The 22,116-nt window shown below is 41.6% G+C and overlaps 1 protein-coding gene across 1 annotated transcript; it reads left to right on the forward strand.

Moving 5' to 3' along the window:
- Nucleotides 1–13,671: 13,671 nt before the first annotated feature.
- On the forward strand, nt 13,672–16,736 carry LOC147865291 (7-deoxyloganetin glucosyltransferase-like). The gene is made up of 2 exons (XM_087318070.1): nt 13,672–14,289; nt 15,671–16,736. The coding sequence occupies exons 1-2, from the start codon at nt 13,767–13,769 to the stop codon at nt 16,603–16,605; spliced, it is 1,458 nt and encodes a 485-aa protein (XP_087174196.1). The 5' UTR covers nt 13,672–13,766; the 3' UTR covers nt 16,606–16,736.
- The last annotated feature ends 5,380 nt before the right edge of the window (nt 16,737–22,116 follow it).

Genomic DNA, 22,116 nt, shown 5'->3' on the forward strand with positions numbered 1-22,116 from the left:
GTGGACCGCGGTTCGGACCGCTTCGGCCCAATAGAGCTTGGGCATGCTCTTTTCTTCTAGCATTGCCCGCACCACTTCCACAATCGATCGATTCTTCCTTTCGGCTACGCCATTCTACTTTGGCGTATACTTGCAACTGAATTCGTGCCAAATTCCCATTTGTTACAGATAACTGTTGAATTGGCCGGAAAAGTACTTTTTTCTGCCATCCGACCTAAGATGTGTGAACCGGACTTGCATCCCGTGGTCGACAATCTGTCCGACCGACACCAGATTCTTCGTAATTGTCGGGACGTGTAACACGTTCATTAGCTTCCCTTTTTGCCCGACGTGGTTGAGGAGAACTTCACCGACATGTGTGATCGGATGCGGAGTGTTGTCTCCTGTTGCGACTATTCCTGGTTGTTCCAGTTTTTCCAGATATGAGAACCACTCTTTATGGTTCGTCATATGGTTTGATGCTCCGGAGTCAACGTACCACAGTTCGTCCAATTTTGGGGTGGTCTTCTTCATCGAGTTCGCTTCGTGTCTTGTCACGAAGGTTGCCCCCTTTCCGACTTTTTCGGATCCTTCAGCGTAGTGTGTCCGCTGCCAATTTCCTTGTTCGGTCGGTCCGGATCCGGATCCGGTTTTCTCCGAATCGGCGCGCTTCTTTCAACACTCGCTCTCCTTGTGGCCTTTCTTGCCACAATACCAACATTCTACGACGTGTTTCTCTTGCCGATTCACGTCACCTCCTCGACTCTCCCTGCTTCCGGAGGGTCCAACATTGTTGTCGACATCACCACGATGCCTTCTTCCTTGCTCCCGTCTGCGGCCACCATTGCGTGCCGACTCGCCTCGTCCGCCACGACCACGGGGCCTATTTCCTTCCGTGTACAACATCTTGTTGTCAACGTGCGTACTCGTCGACGCACCCATGTGATTCTCCTCTACAAGGAGCATCGACTGCAAGTCGAAAAACGACGACATATTCTCCCTTGTACAAACAGCAATTCGGAATGCTCAAAGTTCGACGCCAATCCTCCGAGGCAAATCTGCACCATTTTGCCCTCCTCAACGTTCACATCAATGGAGGCGAGGGAGTCGCAGATATCCTTTATCTTGGAGGTTTAGTTAGCCACCGTCATATCGCATTGACGCACATTGCTCAACTCCTGTCGGAGTTGGAGCTTCCTGGTTGTGGTGCTTGTGGCGAAAATCTTTTTCAGATTTCCCCAAGCATCCATTGGCGTTCTTGCATCCCGAATGTAGCTCAAGAGCTATTCGTTTACACAGGACGCGAAACAATAGAGAACTCTGCTCGCCGACTATTCCCAAGCAAGGAAGTCTCTGTGTGTCAATTCGGGTGTTGTATCATTCGCTCCATCGACATAGCTCCAGTAACCATGTCCGAACAGGTATTGGTGCTTCTTGTACGACCAAGATGCATAGTTACTTTTGTCGAGCTTCTCAGTTAGAAGCGAACTAGCCATACATCTATCCATTTTTTTTCCTTTTCGTTCTTCACCGAGATTAGATTTTATTTTTTGTTTGTTTCGAGCTGAAGTTGGCTATAGAGGTTCTCAACCCTCGCGCTCTGATACCATGTGAAATGTTACGTGAGGAAGCTATACGAAACACAGAATACCAACAGGGAAAAACAAGTTTAATGGAGAGCTCAAGACACAATGTATGCAGGAGAGACAGAGAGGGAAAAACACACAGAAAAACTAAATTCAAATAATGTGTAAACTCTGTACATAGGATGTGCTCAACGAGCACTTTTATACAAGTTCGTACGGATTGACAGAAGTACTGACACGTACTTCAATGCTCATAACTGAGCTCTTACACTAACTCCCAAATATATTGCCTCGCGGAATATCTGTTCAATGGCCTCCCAGTGTCGTGAAGATCCGTCACTACGTGCGGATCGTGAGGCGGAACCGCCGGGGTTTTGGACCGGAAGGACTCGAAGTACACACTAGCTTAATGGTAAAGCCTATGAGAATTTCCATGTAAAGCTATGATAAAAATATAATCCTTAAAGAAATGATTTTGGCTTAATGGTAAGCCTATTGCTTCTTATCTTGGAGGTGCAAAGTTCGAGTCTTGCTTGCATCTTTTTTCTTCTTCTTTTATTTATGCACAAAATACTATTAGGCTTTTGGACCAAATATCTTTAAGACACCATGCACCGCGATCAACTGACCCGACCGGTCCGTTCGATTTGCATCCATTTGGTTCGGTTCGGTCCGCATCCCGAGTCGCTTGTCGGTCGCCTCCAGCTCACCGACTCCGCTCACCGTCGGTTGCCGCCGGTTTTGGTTGGCCAAAACTTTTACAAGTAGCTAGGCCACACCCACTCATCCAATTAGCTTATTTCAAGTCACCTTGAACTCTCTATGCTCCACACATAGACGCAAATATAATAGCTTTTGCTCTTCCTTATATATGATGAGATCCTTATTTGTCCTGTCTATGTGGGATATCTCATAGTTTTATCTTTCTCTTTTCCTTTGCAAACTTCCTACCCACATAACTTGAGACTTAGATGTCTGTTTCTTATGTAGTAAAGTGCATTTGAAAGCTCTTGAAGACCTCCATCTTTTTGTACTAAGATATTAAACTTATTTAAAATAGTATTTTCACTATTATTGTTTTTATATGATTCATACCCAATTTCGTATGTTATATGCAATTTTCACAGCATTACCGAAAATCTTCACGACATCCACCCCCACCAAACCGCACATCCTCCGGCACGTGCCAAGAAGAGAGAATGTGAGATTTCGGCAATGGTGATCAGCATGGCTCCTCAACGTCAAGCATGTCTGTTTCTTTGTACTCGAATCATTGTTGCCACCCAATCCACCATATCATTTGTTTTTTCTTTGCTTTACCATGACTTGTTGTCATGGCCCCTTGCTCTCTTCTTGAGGATAATCGAATGTTCCACCTTTGTCTCGATCGTCTCCTTGCTCAAGGCACTTTGACTCGTTCACAGTAGTGTCTTTGATAGATGTTTTGATCACATCCTTTGGATCCTCATGGCTTGCTTGGCCATCGCCATCCCTTGTCATATTTTGCTCAAACTCTTTGTTGCACATATCATCTTTAACCCTTGCTTCTTCCCCATCACTATCCTTCTCTTCGGTCTTACATCAGTTAATGCCCAAGTCTCTAGAACGAGTGTGGAGGGACCCATACATTTCCATCGTTCGCCTTTTTCGTGCTGCACTTAGCCATTTCCATCTTAAAGTTGCTCGAATCAGCATTGACCTTTGCTTCCTCGCCGTCGTTGCTCGAATTAGCATTGACCTTTGCTTCCTTGCCGCCAACTTCCGTCTCTTGGGTCTTACATCAGTTAATGCCCAAGTCTCTAGAACTAGTGCGGGGAAAAGCTCTTCATGGCCATTCACCATCTTCGCCTTGACGTCATTTTCCATAGCTATTCCTTCAAACTCATGGGCCTCGTACCCATCGATCCTTTTTATTGAGCAATCCTTTATTATGCTTCTCTCTTCGCCGCATGTATTAGTTTCGACCTTCGGTTCTTCGCCATCACCTCCCGCCTCTTGGGTCTTATATCGGTTCTCGGACGCAATTGCCCAAGTCTCTGGAACAAGTGTGGAGAAAATTTGGTCGTCGTCATTGGTTGTATTATCTTGGTCCTTCTCTTCCTTTTTGCCACCATCCGTCTCTTGGGTCTCACGTTGGTTCCCAGATGCAACTGCCCAAGTCTCTAGATGAAGTGTTAGGAAAGTCTCCACATGACCATCGGCCATCGACTTGTTCATAGCCATCTCCGACTCGATGTTGTTTTTCGTGGCTATCTCTTCAATCTCATGGGCCTCGCACCCATTGACCCTCTTGATCGAACAAGCTTCGATTGTCCTTCTCTCTTCATCGCATGTATTCGTTTCGACCTCCGGCTCCTCGCCGACACCTTCCATCTATTGGGTCTCACGCTGGTTCTTGGACGCAACTACCCAAGTCTCCGGAGCATGTGTGGAGAAAATTCGGTCATGATCGTTGTCGACGCTTATTGTCTTGTTCATAGCCACCTCCTCGATGTCGTCTTTAGCGGCTAGATCCTCAATTACACTAGCCTCGCACTCTTTATCTCCATTGATGTAAGATTCGATTTGGCTTGCTCCATCATCCATAGTTTCGAACACGACGCATGTTCCGAAACATTCGACCTCCTTTGAAATGGTCGTCATCGTCCTCGAGTCATCATCAATCTTCTTTTCATTTAGGTTGTGTTGTTTAGGCGTCTCGACTTCTTTAGATGGTTTTGATTTTTCTACACTTGGTCTTACCAAGTCAATATCATTGAGCCATCAATGACGCATGTTGATCTTGTTGCATGCTTGATTCACCGCAACCCAATCTGCCACAAGCCCGTTCGCTTGGGTATCATCTTCGAGGAGAGTCCCCAATTCTCGTCTATCCTTCATGTCCACGGCTTTCAAGAAGTACAAAGTTTTGTCCTCCTCAAGCATCACTTGGTCCGTGGTAGGGAGATGACTAAACATCTGGTTGAACTCGTCGTACACCCTCGAGGCACTCATCTTCTTATTTTTCCTCTCTATCCACTTCATCAACGCATGTCGAGTCATCCTCAACAAATCTTCCGTCGCGAACTCCGCTAATATTGATCTTTCAAACTCTGACCACGTTGTCTTGCCTTCTTGAAGCTCGATGACACGGCTTTGGGTATTGTTGGCAACAACTCTCTTGAAGCTTGCGATTTGACATGCTTCGGACACATCCCTTTGATTCATCTCCCTTCTATATGCATCAAGGAACTTCGTAATGTTCCTTCCATCAAATTGACCCTCGAGCTCAACGACACGGTCGACAACCTTCTCCACGCTCGCATCATTGTCTCGAGATCTCATCATTTGTTCAATGATCAGCATCATCCTTTCGAACTCTCCCACTTGGTTGCTTGAGGATGCCATCTCCAAGTATCGGTTGATCCTCGATTTGATCCTTCCCGCCGCCTCTTTCACGTTGGGTTCACCACTTAATTATGTTGTGAAGATCCGTCACTACGTGTGGATCGTGAGGTAGAACCGTCGGGGTTCTGGATCGGAAGGACTCGAAGTATGCACTAGCTTTAGCGAGAAAGGATTTAAGATAGATTGAGAGAGAGAGATTGAGATAAGATAGAATGCTTAACTTTAGATTGAGAGAGATTAAGATTGATACATCAATTGGATAACAAATTTCTTACTTTTAATTTCTTGATTAATATATCAATTGGATAACGAATTTTCTTCTTAATATTAATTTACATGTCACTCAATCAAGCTCTAATATGACAATTTACATGCTATAATGATAAAAATATAATCCTTAAAGAAATTATTTTGGCTTAATGGTAAGCCTATTACTTCTTATTTTGGAGGTGCAAAGTTCGAGTCTTGCTTACATCTTTTTTCTTTTTTCTTTTTTTTATGCACAAAATACTATTAGGCTTTTGGACCAAATATCTTTAGGACACCATGCACTGCGATCAACTGACCCGACTGATCCGTTTGGTCCGGCCCAATCCGCATCCCAAGTCGCTTGCCGATCGCCGATCGTCGGTCACCGGTCACCTCATTGCTTACCGGTTGCCACCAGCTCACCGGCTCCGTTGCCTCGCCGGTTCAAGTCAATTAGCTTAGTTCAAGTCAATTAGCTTTTGCTCTTCCTTATATATGGTGAGATCCTTATTTGTCCTGTCTATGTGGGATATCTCATAGTTTTATCTTTCTCTTTTCCTTTGCAAACTTCCTACCCACATAGTAAAGTGCATTCGAAAGCTCTTGAAGACCTCCATCTTTTTGTACTAAGATATTAAACTTATTTAAAATAGTATTTTCACTATTATTGTTTTATATGATTCATACCCAATTTCGCATGTTTTATGCAGTTTTCACACCATTGCCGAAAATCTTCACGACACCGATTTCCGCACTGATTCGGCCTCTTGTTGTGTACCGGTTTACGCACCGGTTTTCAGCCAATGTTGAGCTTGTATCTCAACATGATATACACTGATGATCAAGAAGAATTGGCTCATCATACAGAGAAGAAGAAGGAAAACAATTTCAACCAGTCGACCATCATGAACACTCAGATGGGCAGCTCTCTCCCCAATGAAAAGCTGACCAAAAAGAACTTTGCATCTTGGGAATACAAGATGCACCAATACCTTGTCGGCAAAGGTTATTGGAGCTATAATGAGGGAGCACAAGAAACAAAACCAAATCCAACACAAGTCGACTACCCAACATGGGAGCAAGCGGCAGGTTAAGTGTTTTACTAACATGCATCATGTGTCCATGATCACATGCTCGACTACATCAGGAAGCCAAGAAAGATTTTCGTGGCCAACACAATTGCACGTAATCTTCAACTACGTGAAGAGTTGAATAATATCCAACAGAGAGAAATGTTGATCACAAGTTACACCTTGAAGATGGAGTTGTGCAACTTGCTCGGCTGGATCAACGTCAACATTGATGACGACGAGATGGTGCAAATATGCCTTGGTGGCCTAGCAACCTAATTCGACACAATGAGATCGACCGCCCTCACAAAAGAAAATCCTTCTTCCTTCTTTGACCTTCAGTCGATGCTACTGGTCGAAGAAAATCACGTTCGATCAAGGAGCGCCGCTCTACAAACACACATGCTCTACTCACACTTGGGCAAAGGAAGAGGACGTGGTTGTGCGAGAAGAGGCCGATTCAACCAGGGTCAAAGCGGACGAGGTCCAACCCATGAAAATAACTCCCACTACCAATAAGACGCGTTCGGTAGAAGTATTGGCATAAAAGGCTGAATCCTTCCACGTTCAATCCTAGTGTGAACACATCTTGAAGTTAGGGCTTGAGTATATAAGCTCAAACCTAACATTGTAACAATAATCCCTTCTTGAGTCTTGTAGAGAGAGTGCTACAGAAAAGAGAATAAGAGAGAACTTCCATTGAAGCTCCATCTGCATGTCGATCCATTGTTTCTCTCTGTTGTTGCACATCTATGTCGTTTGTTGTTCACTAACTCACAGGTCCTCACACCTTCTTCCGTGTATGTCTATTCACAACTGGTATCAGAGCAACCTGCTATTCGGCAACGATGAATAGTAGAAAAGTCAAGAAGAGGAGACTCCACAACTGAAAGAAAAGACCACATCAGTTAAATCTTACTTCCAAAAAGGAATATGGCTTCAACATTCGGTACAGGAGTTAAGATTCGAAAGTTCGATGGCAAAAACTTTGCCCTATGGAAGGAAATGATGCAGGATGTACTTATAATCTAGCGTCATATCGAGGCAATAAGGCACACCAACAAGCCAACCTTGATGACAGCTGAAGAATGATGTTCACTAGACAAAGTTACAGGCAATGTACGAAAAGAAGTCCTCCTCTTCAAAGTTGATACTGATCCGACAATTATTCAACATGAAGATGAGAGAGACAAACCCAACAACTTCCCACATCAACACCTTTAATCGGGTGTTATCTGAAATCTCCTCCCAAGGGATCAACTTCGAAGAAGAAGTGAAAGCCCTTGCCCTCCTATCGAGCTTGCCGGCTAGTTGGGAGGTATTCTGCACGACATTTGCAACAACTGTCCAAATCTCAACTTGGACGAGACGATCGGACAAGTCCTCATTGACGATATTAGGCGAAAATCGATGGGACTCACCATCGACGAGTCGGTAAAAGCCCACCACTCGACCGATTCAGTCGATCAAGAGAACAAGCCGATAGAACCGGTCGGAATACCAATCGGTCAAAAACGAGGGGAGACCGACAACGATCGAAGTTGAGAACTAGTCGAATAGGCGATTTCTGCACCCACTGCAGAAAAGCCGGTCACAACGTTTCCGACTATTGGTTGATCAAGAGGAAAGAGAGTGGTCAGTGATTCAAGCGAAATCGAGGACGATCCGACTCGAACCACTCTCTAGTCGGCAACCAAATGAATGTTGCCGACTCCCGGTCACGCGAAATCCTATCTCTGGAGGACTCGATGATCGGAGGAATCCTCTACAGTGCACAAGACGCACATACGTGGTTACTGGACTCCGGTGCCACATTCCACGTGACCCCTAACATCGAATGGTTTTCGAACTATTCGGTCGGCACCAGCGGCATGATCCGACTAGGCAATGGGTAGGAATGCAAAATTTCCAAAGTAGGCGAAGTACCAATTCAATTGTTGAATTGCAACACAATTGTCCTACACCAAGTCCGACATGTACCCGCATTGAAAAGGAGTCCGGTCTCCATCGGCACATTCGCCGAAAACGGGTATAGAATGACTCTTAGTGAGTCAACATGGATGATCAACAGAGGGAACCTACCATGAATCTGTGAACATTATGCTTCACCTGGACTTGAACCTAGGACTTTGTATTACGAAATTCGAAGCCTAACCATTAAGGTAACCTATCACGACATGAAATGATAAAGGCTACAATAATCAGATCATATTCCACTTCCACATCTATCAATCGTGCCTCCACATCATGCACCCAAATTATAGAAGGGACTGTGGACAAACTTTGCACAAGCACCCTAATCTTAGAAGTTAGGGGAGTCCCTAATTTTGTCTACCATGGTTGCCGTTGAAGGACAAACTGTGCCAATATTCTCCCCAATATTTTGCATCAAAGGATATAAGTGTCGTGGCAGATTAGGAAATACCATAGATATCATCATGGGATTACCAATTTTCTTAGCCTCATCCATAACATTGAAATTAGCATGCCAAGTGATGAGAGTGGTCGGTTATGCACACTTTGCCCTAAACAAGTTCGCGAGTCTGAGTATCACACTTTCATACAATGCTCTGCCTTTGATCATATTCGACCATGCTTTCCACATCTCTTCGACCGAGCCCAATTCTTGCATGAATTCCTCTCACAACCACAATGTGCACTCTCGATTGCAACATTCATTGGTAAAGTTCTTGAACATCGAGAGTCACTATTCACTTTCACACGTATCACGTGAAATGTAATATTTTTTGTCGCATAGGTCATATTTACCTCCGAAGACGGATAATATAATCTATCTATCTACACATTTCATATTGATAATTTGTGATACATCACTCCCTTCGACCAATTCAATGTGAAAGAAATTCCGTCCCATATTATCCACATTCTTTATCTGTGGGACCTTATCCATTAAAGCTACTTGTAGCATGTCATGGACCATACCTCTATTGGGCCTACCACCAAGTAGCTTACAAACGAACGAACACTTCTTTAATCTTTTGATCTCGGCATTTAGGATTGTACTTTCTTCTTCGGACAGAAAAACATCCAATACCTCAGAAGTTCCCATCATTTTCAAATCCTTATCATGATCTCCTCTCAGGTCTGCATTATGTGCTTGACCACATTCTTGCAAAAGATTTTCTAGTTGCAACGTGTACTCTGTGGCCTCCCTATCCACAATAGCCAGCCCTTGAGGCGACCCTCCTTGCGGTCCCCACTGCCCCTCTTCTACTCCCTCTCCATCCATATGCCATAATACAAGGTTGGAATGACCTCCACCAACTTCATGCTTCCAGACATCTACTTTCCAAACATCTGATTCTCCCCACACTCGCTAATCCTTGCTGCCATCCATTGTGAAGATGGTTGCGGTTGTACTGCTGGCAGGAGCCCTAATCTCCTCTTCCATCCATCCCCTCTTATCTGTCTGATTCACCAATTTCTTAAATATCCTTCCAACTCCTCCATTAATATGTTTCCCTACGTCTTTCCATGAAATACACAATGATATTAATAAATGGGCATGAAAAACACTATAATGGGTACCACAATTGATTGACTTTCCTTTTAAGAATCTAGTCCCTCTAATTTGATTGATTGATTGTTACACAATAATGCATGTAACAAACACTATAATCATACCACAAATTATTTGGTTTCATGTTTGGAATCCAACCTCTATCATCCTTTTGTTAGACATCCCTCATAACCTGATTAATGACTCTCGAGTGCCCACCCTCTCTTTGTTTTGGTGAAAATATACAATGATATTAATAAAATTGTTGTGAAGAACACTAATGGTACCACGACTTATTTTTTTCACAAACTACATGGGTAGTGGAACATGTTGAATCGACAATAGGAAAGATGAACACTCAATTGAGAAAAGAAATTCGACGTACTCCAATAAGAAAATTTGACATATTATTACTCCCTTTATTCACTTTTTCATATATTCTCTATGTCCATGCCAACAATCAAATATAAAACCATTATGCATATCCCAGTTATGATTCAATTCCCAATACCATAGAAAGACCAAAATGATCTCCATCTTTGATCTTGGGTCAAACTATATAAATTATGCCAACACCCATTGCCTTGGGTCAAATAACAACATTCTAGAACTTGCCAAATTTGAGAAATATCACTTATCGCATGCTCAACATATAAGGTAATTTGTAAGAGGATGATGATTTCTAAGAGGGCATGATAATGTAAGTGACATACTCAAATGTCCATTGAGAAGGGTGAGCACATATGTGCAAGCATTCTTTTCATAATATAGAGTTTTCACTACAAAGTAGTAACCTCTGTTCTTAGGAAAGAATCACAAACACGATGATATGTTGATTTGGCTTTATAGGTCAAAATTGGCCTCATCATGGACGATAAAACATCTATTCTATATTCCCTCTCTATTTTGTTTATTTTATTTATTTATTTAATTTTATTTTTGATGATTGGGTAAACACCCTAATTTGTTGTAAACCAATAGTCTCATGGACTAAATTTGGCCTTAGAAGATTGATGGCTTTAAAGGTTAATAATCTATCTATTCACAATCATCTCTCAATTTGTGATGACTTGGCATTTACAACCCTAAAATTAATATAAGCGAGATATAAGTTGTCAAAAAAGACTGCTTGGCCATAGTTACAACTATAAGCTAAAATAGACCTTCCCACCATAGTTACAACTATATTTGCAATGATTACTGTTTATCTCTACAAAATAGACCTTCTTACCATAGTTACAACTTACAACTATATTTGCATATTGTCTATGTCTACAAACCAATGTGAAGGCTTTGTTTGATAATACCCAATGATGCTTTGAATCTTCTAAGATACTAGGCATTGTTTAAGAGAGGATTGACGTTCTTATGGAATTGAGAGCATGGAGAAATATATTCAACAATATAACCCGTGCACAAGGAATGTAATGCATTGAACCTCTTGAGTAGTGCCCATGTAGGGATGTGTAAATTGGGCTTCCCAAGTAATATTTGTTTTAGAAGTTTGTATTATGTGAAGGTCCTTTGTGTGTTAGGACACTACTAGCAATGGGCTTGGTTCGGTTTCTTAGCCTTGAAACCAAACCAAACTATTTAAAAATTATGAAGCCATTTAAACTGAACTGTTTAGAGCCGAACAATTTAAACCAAACCGTTTCAAAACCAAATTGGTTTATCATAAATAAAAACCAAACCAAACCAAACCATTTTTGACAGATATTGATCACCATACTTATTATAAATTTGTGTGAGAAAATCATTATAAATTTGGTCATCATACTTATCATAAATTTTGTTATCATACTTATTATAAATTTGATTATCATACTTATCATAAATTTTGTCATCGTAAATAAAAAGGAAACTTTGCATATAATGCATATAAAATTGAATAAGTTAAAACTTGGGTTTAAAATTAAAAGTTGAAAGTTAGAGCCTATAGGGAAAATTTAGGTGTATTTTTAACCTTTAAACCGAAACCGATAAACCATGGAATTCAAAACCAAAACAAATTGTTTATTTATCTTCGAACCAATAAACCATTAAGCCACAGTTAAACGGTTCAATTCGGTTTGAGACGAAACCAAGCCCATTGCGAGTCACAACCCCTAGGAGGTTTACAACCTCAACTATGCTCCAATATGTACATATATTAGTGCATGTAGGAACGTGTAAATTGGGCTTCCCAAGTAATATTTGTTTTAGAAGTTTGGATTATGCGAAGGTCCTTTGTGTGCTAGGTCACTACCACTATGAGGTTTACAACCTCAACTATGCTCCAATATGTACATATATTAGTGCACCTTGTAGATGTATTAGTGAAAGATTGTTAATTGTTTGCACTCAAAAAAATCACATAACATCACTTTAATTATGTGTAGGTGAAAGATGTTCTCAAATCCTAGACGTATGTTCATTGTACTAGTCAAATGTATGAAGACTTATTTTTTACACATTAATAATTATATATATCTTTGATTCAAAAGTGTAAAAGAGTGTGTTTTGTTTGTGATGAACTTTCCAATAGGAGGGTTTTTAAAAGAACACGAATATCAAAGGTTTGAATAATGATTCCATTGTTTTACATTCGAGGGTACAAGATATTAGCTTTTACCTTTGTTGGTTGCTTTAGAGAAGTGAGGAACGAGATAATGTGTGTAAAAAGTAAAGAGAGACCACAATAAAGAGAAAGAAACCTAAAATAATCTTCTAAGAGACCAAAATATCTAATGACACCAAATGAGAAGTGACATATTAGCCACAAGTTAGCCAAAGTGTGAAATATTATTCGCATGCATTATAGAAAGATCTTTTTAAAATCTAGTCGCGATCGTCCTTTCATTCATCCATTATAATTTGATTGGTCGACCCCCCAACCTCTCTCCCAACCTCTCTTTCTTTTGGTGAACACACGCACACACATAGATCGTCCTTTCATTCATCCATCATAATTTGATTGGTCGACCCCCCAACCTCTCTTTGTTTTCGTGACAACACACACACACACACACACACACACACACACACACACACACAAAGATATTAATATAAATGGGTGTGAAAAACACAATAATGCTAGCGGGTGATATCATATAATGCAACATACTTGAATGCATTTGCAAACATTCTTTCTCATACGTTTGCAAATGAATGAGTATGTTATGAAAACATACTTATTATTTTTAAAAATTTTTTTACTTTAACTTCCTTACCTTAAAAAAAGTTGAAAAGAATTTTTTTTACCTTATAATAAATAATGAATACAAAAATATGGTATTTACTATTTACAATATGTACTTCAAGGGTGTTTACTCGAATGCAAATGCACATATGGTTCATATTGTCACGGTGATATCTTGGCCACAAGTACCGACATTTTAAAAGAGACTCTTTTTTTTTCTTTAAAAATAACTCCTTCCATTAGTTATAAAGTTTAATGACTAGAGTCTAGAATCTTATATATACATAAATCCCATGTGGAGGCCCACTCACTCTCTTTTTTTCTTTTGAGTATGATGATAATATTATGTTGAACCCTCTTCTTAGGGGTCATATCAATCAATTACCAAAGAACTCCCGAGTCCCAACCATAGTATGAATCATACATACATACGTACATTCGCATTCGAGAATGTTTCAATCATTCGAGCGAGTATGGTAAACACCCTTGAAGTATGGTAAATACCATACTTTTGTATTCATTATTTATTATAAGGTAAAAAAATTTGAAGGTGAGAAAGTGAAGGTGAAAAGAGTAAAAAAAAAGCATAAGAATGTTTTTATAATATACGCATTCGTTTGAATTTGTACGAAAAAGAATGTTTGCCAATGCATTTGAGTATATTAGGTACTATGCTCCCAACCATATGTATGAAAAAGAATGTTTGCCAATGCATTTGAGTATATTACATACTATGCTCCCGACCATATTTAAGGGTTGAGTTAATCGGAGGTGATCCTCGATGTGGCAACTCCATGGGTGAAGTGGAGGAAGAGCTTAGGAACCATACCATAGCGAAGGCAGCACATGTCGTGGTTCTTCCACTCCCATCCCGCGGTCATGTGAACCCGATGCTGCACTTGGCCACCCGATTGGCGGCCGAGGAAGGTTTGGATGTAACCTTTGTGAACTCGGAAGCCAACGGGCGAATCATGAATAAGATCGGGAGCGGTTCAATCCGGTTTATCGAGATTCCAGACGGTCTTCCTCTCGATGCGGACCGCTCGGGTTACATGATTGACTTGGCCAAATCCGTGATGACCAAAATGGCTGGCCATTTCCACCGTTTGATCGAGAGGCTGATGGAAGAAAGTGACACCGGGGAGGAGCGAGTGCCATGCCCAACGTGTATCATAGCCGACACATGGCTAGCGCCATTCTCCATCGAGACTGCCGCCAATTTCGGTCTATCTCATGTAAGCTTCTGGACACAATCGGCGGCAAGCTTCGCATCTCTACACGCGGTCACCGCCAACGGCTACCGTCCACTCCCCGAAGGTGAGCCAACTAGCTAGCTGGTACATGCAACAATTCTCTCATGAATGTGTTTTACTGCTACTAGGAAGGGACACATAAATGTCCATTTTCCATGGGGGTAAGATTATCTAACCCCCCATGAAGACCATGAGCCCAATCCCCGACATTCCGTGCCTTCACTCTAATAATTTACTTGTGTGTTGATGAGATTTGAGCCCAAGTGTGTAAGGTTTATTCAAAACCACAACTCACCAATGCATACTTGTTTGAGCATTCTTAAGGTGTGGTTTTGTAGAAGAACTACTAAGTATAAAATATCTAGTAGAAGAACTACTTAATGGGCAACCAATCCCTAAACCCTATATCAATCCCCACTTTTTTGTTTATTTCTCTCTTTTGGGGATTGGCCAAGGGGGCATTTAGGGCAATAACAAAAAGGGCGGTGGTGCCATTTGGGGTGTCACAAAAAATTCTAAGTTTAAACATTCCTATAATATTTGAACACATGATTGGGTACTATTCCAACTAGTTTACATTAGGAGTTCAACATAGCTCTACTCAAAGAAATTCCACCGGTTTACCCTTTCAATATGCCAATCTACAATTTGAACCTTCAACCAATTAAATCAATTTACTCCTCTTTAACGATAGCAATTCACCACCAACTCGCATGTGGACCAGAATTAATCACATTAGTACATGACTTGTAGAACAATATTTCCCATGATCAACTAACTACATGATTGTGTGCTAGGAACAGTTCCCAACTATTTATTATATGCAACACTCAAGATGGTATTCAAACAAATGAAGTTAATACCTAATGATCATGATTAACTACATTGATATTTCTTTAAAATTATTGATATTTGAAGTTTTTGCCTTATAAGTAGGTACTATACATATATTTTGCATTAATAAATTAAGTATAATATTAAGTAAAATAATGAGAAATGTTAGAGGAGTAGAAGGATTTGGGAAATCCCATGTTGTTAATTGAATATTAATGTTTGAAGTTGTCATACAAAATGAAAATTTATAATGACAAAATGATTTTATGTTTTTAAAGTTAAAAGAGTTAAGGTTAATATATTTTAAGAACTGTCGATTAATAGGCCATTTTTTGAAATAGAAAAATACATGAATTCTTTCACATTATGCTTTAACATGTGATGAATGTGCTTTTATGTTTTTGATGTATATGACTTATTAAAACTTCTCTTTTAATCTTTTAGACTTCCATGTCTGTCTATATGTAAACTAGTCTATACATTAGTCACATATATATATGAACACAATGACACTATTTTGATTGTAGATTTGTTCACCTTTCTGTGTTTGTGCATTTTTTAGGTACCTTCATTTTTCTCATTTCTTATTCTTCTTCTTTTTATTAATACAGATTTTCGTGTTCCGGGTGCTACCTTTCTCAAGCCCACAGATTTCAACAGTGCCATAAAGTCTTATGACCCCTCAAATTTTTTGTTCCGTTTTGTAACCGGTGGATTTGATACGTTAGACCGATCTTGCTGGATAATACTTAATACATTCCAAAAGCTAGAGAATGAGACCATTGATTACCTCGTAAACAAGCAAAAATTGAAGACAATATTGCCTATGGGTCCTATCTTGCCTCTCTCATTCATAAATCAAATTAAAAGCAACAAGGATAAAGATAGTACAGATCATGATGCCATCGTTCTTTGGAATGAAAACAAAGGTTGCCTCACATGGTTGGACCAATTCAAACCTAAGTCAGTATTATATGTTTCTTTTGGGGGCTTGGCATTACTTTCTCATCATCAAATTGAGGAAATTGCACTTGGCCTAGAAGCTACCGGATATCCTTTCTTATGGGTTACTAGACCAAACTTGATTCATGGTCAATCACCCAGCTTTGATGTTGATTTCTTAGAACGAGTAAAAGATCGTGCATACTTTGTTCATTGGGCACCTCAACTAGACGTTCTTTCCCACACTTCTGTGGGTGGGTTCTTTACACATGGTGGTTGGAACTCCACATTAGAGGCAATCACGGCAGGGGTGCCAATGCTTGGATGGCCATATTTCTCTGACCAACCCGTGGATTGTAAGTGCATTGAACAAGGCTGGAAAGTGGGATTAAGGTTGCAAGATGATGATAATGCTACTATGGAAATGTTGGTGTCAAGAGATGTTATCAAGGCTAAGGTGGAAAAGTTAATGACTAACAAAACTTTTCAAGATAAGGCTAACGAATGGAGCCTCCTCGCCAAAGAGGCATCAATAGAGGATGGGTCGTCATCAAATAATTTCCTTTCATTTGTGGAGAGCTTGAAATCACATATCTTCATGTAAGAGATATATTTTCTCAGTGTCCATGTTTCTAAATTATTATGCTTATCTTTCTTCATAACTTTAAAATGAATGTTAAAGCTAAGGTATACATTATAAAGACAATAATAGAAACAATTTATATCTATTTCATATATGGATGCATCATTAATTTCATTATTAAACTCTTTCCGATGGTAAGTTTCCATCAGTAATCTACAAAGCACATGCATACAATGCATTCCTACTCTAATGGTTGTGTATCCTAGTTCATTATATACACATCTATGGCATCAACAACACTACTAAGACTCCTATTCTCAATATGTGATGAACATTCGATTCTTCGTTTTGATATCATAACATGATCATTGTATTAAAGGGAACTTGTAGACGTGACTTCATGAGATGTTCACTTGTGCTCATTGAGAAGTAGATTCTTTTGGTCTTTGCTAGTTGTCAAGGAAAATGATTCTTTATTTTGTGGAAGGATTTTTAATGATTCACGTCCATCTCTCTGTGTTTGACCACATTCTTCATACCTTTGAGTATGTCTTCAGTATGCGTGTGTATAGTTTTGATGGTAATTGTTAGCTTTGTGGATATGTAAACCCCTAAAGTAATTTCAAGTTTAATGGCATGATTATATGTCAAACCATTTTTATTTGAGCTACATTTAGCAATTCCATGCAAAGGCATGTATTTCTTTTTGCGTGCACAAATAACTTCCTTGAAATCTTTCTATTAAGTGTTGTGCCATTTTGTAACGTTGCCTTTCATAACATGTCCTGAACCTGCTTGGCATATATGGATGTTCTCTTAAATTCTATTCACAAATATGGTCATAACTTATCGTGCATTGTTGTTGGCGTTGGTATAATTAAGTAATTCCGGACATTTAAGAGCAATGTGTAAATTCTTTTGAGGTTCGAGAGTGTCCAAACCGAATCATTTAAATTTTTTGAAACTTGAACCGAACCGAACCACGAAACTGTTTAAACTGGACTGCTAGGTAAAAATTCAAACCGTTAAACCATTAAACCATAAAACGATAAAACCATTTTGGTTTTCAAATTAGCTCAAAATTCAAATTAATTTTTTTTCATTATTTCAAATTTTCATTTTTGGAAAATTTAAAGATTTTTCTTAAAATGTGAGAATTAGGCTTAAAATAAAAAAGTTGTTTAAAAAAAAAAAAAGGTTAAAAATTTAAAAACCATCAAACCGTTTTACCATTTAAACCACCATTTCAAACTATTAAAACCGAACAGTTAAAGAAAAAAAACTTAAACCGTTCAGCCGCGGTTTCGCGGTTCGGTTCGGTTTAAACCGAACCGTTGTTGATTGTTAATCATATTCTAGATTTAATTGACCAAGTGAAAAGGTATGTATAGGGCCTAAATTTGACAAGTTAGTATCAAAATTTTTTGCTAAGCATTTTTCAAAGATGTATGTCATATGCCATAAGATTGCAAAAATTAACATGTCATTTGACATACAAATTTTTAAAAGGCAAAGCTCTATATAATGCTACATTGTTATACATGTCATTACTATAAAAGGTACACAAAGATACACAATTTAGCATAACTACCTGTAAAGAATCATGTATGATTCTTGTGTAGCGGAAGTGATGTGTGTTATGTGTATGTGTGAGAGGAATTAGAGGAGAGAAGAGAGAACACAAGATAGATAGTAAAAGGAATACTTAAGAAGAAGGAGATGTATATTCACAAGTAGAATAGCAAATACAAAAATGTCGCATTACAAGGGGTCACAACTGACTTAATATGAAGTATGAGGAGGGTGCTTTATATATATAGTCACCCTCTCTCTTCATTAACTAACTACAACAACCACTCTCTCTTGGGGGCTGTGAAGACTCATAGTCATGGGGAATATGTAACTCATTAGTTATATGTCATAGAATATGATTCTATAACACATAGTTAATGTGTAGAGAGTAGTGGTGTGACTCTTGACCTTTGAGTTATAATAGATTCTCAAAAGGAGTGTTCACACGTTGCACTATGTTGAGCTTGATTCTCAACACGCCCCATCAAGCTCAACTTGGGTCGGTTCCTTTCGATTGATGGCCACTTCGGCAGATATCCCATTCAGACGATCTTCGGTGTCCGCTTCGGCTCATACCCGGTTCAGATGGTATCCGGTTCTCTCTTGTACTCCCACTGAAGCTTGGCAAGTTAGGGATTGTTAATCCAAGGTCTGACATGAATTGCCGAAGCTTGTTGGCTCCTAGGGCCTTGGTGAAGATGTCAATTGTCTGAAGATTTGTGTTGATGTGTAGAAGATCGACATCTCCGACCTAAACACGCTCTCGAATGAAGTGGTAGTGCACTTCGATATGCTTTGTGCGTGCGTGGAACACCGGGTTTCGAGCTAGATATATACTGTTCATGTTGTCGCAGTAAATGGGAGTCAGATCCATGATGGGAACACCCAGATCCTTCAAAATCCTCTTGAGCCATACGACTTCGCATGTAGCTACGGTTGCGCCCCTGTATTCGGTCTCTGTACTCGAAAGTGTGACGGTAGGCTGCTTCTTACTACTCCAAGATATTGCTCCGCTACGGAGCGAGAAGACAAATCCGGAGGTCGATCATCGATCAACTTTGTAGCCGGCCCAGTTGGCATCCGTGTACCCTTCGAGTCGAATTGGTGTGGCCGATGCGTAGAGAATGTTGTAATCCATTGTGCCGCTCACGTATCGTAATACTCGCTTAGCACAATCGAAATGGATATCTCGCGGAGTTTGCATGAATTGGCTAAGGAGGTCGATCAGATAGTTGAGGTCAGGTTGAGTGATCGTGAGATATATGAGGCTCTCGATCAGTTGTTGATATTGAGTCGGCTCACACTCGTCTGTGTTGGAGTTGGCATCTAGTTTGAGGTTTAGATCGAGAGGGGTTGCCACAGATTTGCACTCTGTCATCCTGAACTTGTATAATAAGTTTAGAATGTAGTCCCGTTGAGAGATCATAATGCCAGTCGGAATCCGAATGACTTCGATGCCTAGGAAGTAATGAAGTTCCTTCACGTCCGTCATCTCGAATTTGTTGGAGTCAAGGATTTCACCTTGTTGATGTGGACCAAATACTCACCTCCAATAACCAGATCATCCACATATAGGATGATGACAATCAAACTTCTAGAGTCGTTTCGTGCGTAGAGGGAGTTGTCGGATTTCGACATTCGAAAACCGATTTGATGAAGATATTGCGTAATCTTCGAATGCCAAGCACGTGGTGCTTGCTTGAGGCCATCGAGTGGCTTCTTGAGTCGGCACACAACTTTCGGATGAGTACGCGATTCGAAGCCGGGTGGTTGTACCATGAACACCTCTTCTAATTCGCCCTGAAGAAAGGTGTTCTTGATGTCCATTTGGTGGAGGTGCCACCCTTTCGCCGCTACGAGTGAGATCACGATCCGCACAGTCATCATCTTTGCCACCGGGGCAAATGTCTTTTTGTACTCAACTCCATGCGTCTGTGCGTATCCTTTTGCCATGAGTCAAGCTTTGTAGCGGTTTATGGAGCCGTTGGCGTTATACTTCACCTTATAGATCCATTGGCAACTGATCACCTTCTTTGCGGTGAGTGGGGAACAAGATCCCATGTCTTGTTTTTGGAGAGTTCTTGCATCTCCTCATTCTTGGCTTCAACCCATTTGGGGTCCTTCGCAGCTTCGGAAAACGTTTCTAGCTCCCGTTGTCGTGAAGAATTTCGGCCAGAGGCGGAAACCGGGAAACATTGGCTACATCGGCGGGGTGCAGCGTGTGTACGCACCCATGTACATTTAGTGTGAATAACGAGGGTGCCTTTATGGCGCCGATGAGTAGTCAAGTCAGGACAGACGGTCCCATGTAAATCGGGATTTATCCCACATTGTAATGCATCCCTGTCCTTGTTCTATAAAAGGAAGGGAACGCCCTTTGTGAAAGGGTTGCCCATTTTGCGTTAGAGGGTATACCGTTAGATTTAGGGTTAGTTACATTTCTTCTTCTTCTTCTTCTTCTTCTTCTTTTCCCCCTTCGTGTTTTGCTTAGGGTTTGCTTTGGCTCGGCCTCCTATGCAAGACCCCGCTCAGCGCGACGAGCCGAGAGCTCCCCGACGGCGGCTTGACAGCAGACGATTGCTGTAACCTACCTTGGTCCGGCTCGAAGCCGGGAATGTATTCATTCTTTTATATATATACATTTGCGTCTGTCTGTGTATATTCGCGTCTCTGTTGGTGTCGGGTGCTCCCCCTTTCCTGCGTTTCCTGTACATAAGGGCGTGAGTCGGGTCGGCGTGTGTGTGTGTGTGTGCGTGTGTGTGCGTGAGTCGGTGTTAAGCGCGCGCTCCCTCTCTTTCTCTCTCTCCCTTCGGTCGCTTCCGGTGTTCTTCTGGGATCCCCCGGAAACGGTGAAGCACGACTTCCTACGCTCCGTCAGTCCCTAGTCCAAGACCCCCATGGTCCCGCCTTTCTCCACACACGCGCGTAACAATGTGACATCTTTGGTGAACCCGACGTGAAAGGCGGCAAGGGAGGATGGAGTCGGAAGATGACGACCTTGCAGAGATGGTGGCCGAAGTGGTGTTGGAGTCGGCACGAGTGGTGATGAGGCGAGAAGCAGCGCAACAAGCGGTTGAGCGAGTGGTCGAAAGAGTCGGCCGTTTCAACGGGGACAAAGTCCCATCTTACTTGGAAGCCTACAACGCGGAAATGGAGGAGCGTGGCGTAGACGAGGCGTTGAGGCTGGAGTTCTTCTGTCGGGTCGTAGCTGTCCGAATGCATGCGGAAGTAAAGGAGCTCCGTGAGGCTCATAGTTCGTGGGAGGCCTTCGAAGAGGCGCTCCTGAAGGCTTACGGAGGACTGGTCGAAGGCCGGAAGGGTGTGCCTACGGCTAGACAATGAGCGAGCCGAGAAGGCTAAGAGGAAGGCGCGTGACGGCATGCCATCACAGCGGGAAGAGGCCGAACGACAAAGAGAGCTGGCAAGGGTCGGCGTTGGGGCCAGGATTACGGAGGCGTACACAGCTCTCGAGGCGATGCTCGAGGAAGAGGAAAGATCAAGGCCGCAAGCCGAGACTGAGGAGACGGACTTGCCCACGCGACGGCGGAAGATCGGTACGACGGTACCACGGGAGAGGGCGCGAAACAAAACGCCCTCTCGACTTGCGGAGATAGAACAGCCAAGGACGAGGCCGAGATAAAGATCGTGGAACCGGATAATTGGGACCAGCGGTTTCGGGCGTGTCAGCCCGAAACCCCGGGAATCGGAGAAACAAGCCCAGGCGGGGCTTGCGCGATCGGTAAGAAGACAACCGCTGACCACGAAGAGTCGGTGGCTACGGACAAGGGCGTGAAACGGACGGGCGATTCTTTGTGTCTTCCCACACTTGCTCCCGAGACGATGGCAGTCGGGCCCGAGTGCCCACGTGAGTCCCAAGCGGAGGAAGGCGGCGGTGAAAGACCAAGAATCACTGGCGAGACGATACAGGGAAGGAGCGGACGAAAGCCCACGGACCCGATT

Source organism: Azolla caroliniana, unplaced genomic scaffold (assembly GCF_043228905.1).
Source record: "Azolla caroliniana isolate FFs.n. ecotype wild unplaced genomic scaffold, voAzoCaro1.0.p SCAF_4, whole genome shotgun sequence".
Classification (NCBI taxonomy): domain Eukaryota; kingdom Viridiplantae; phylum Streptophyta; class Polypodiopsida; order Salviniales; family Salviniaceae; genus Azolla; species Azolla caroliniana.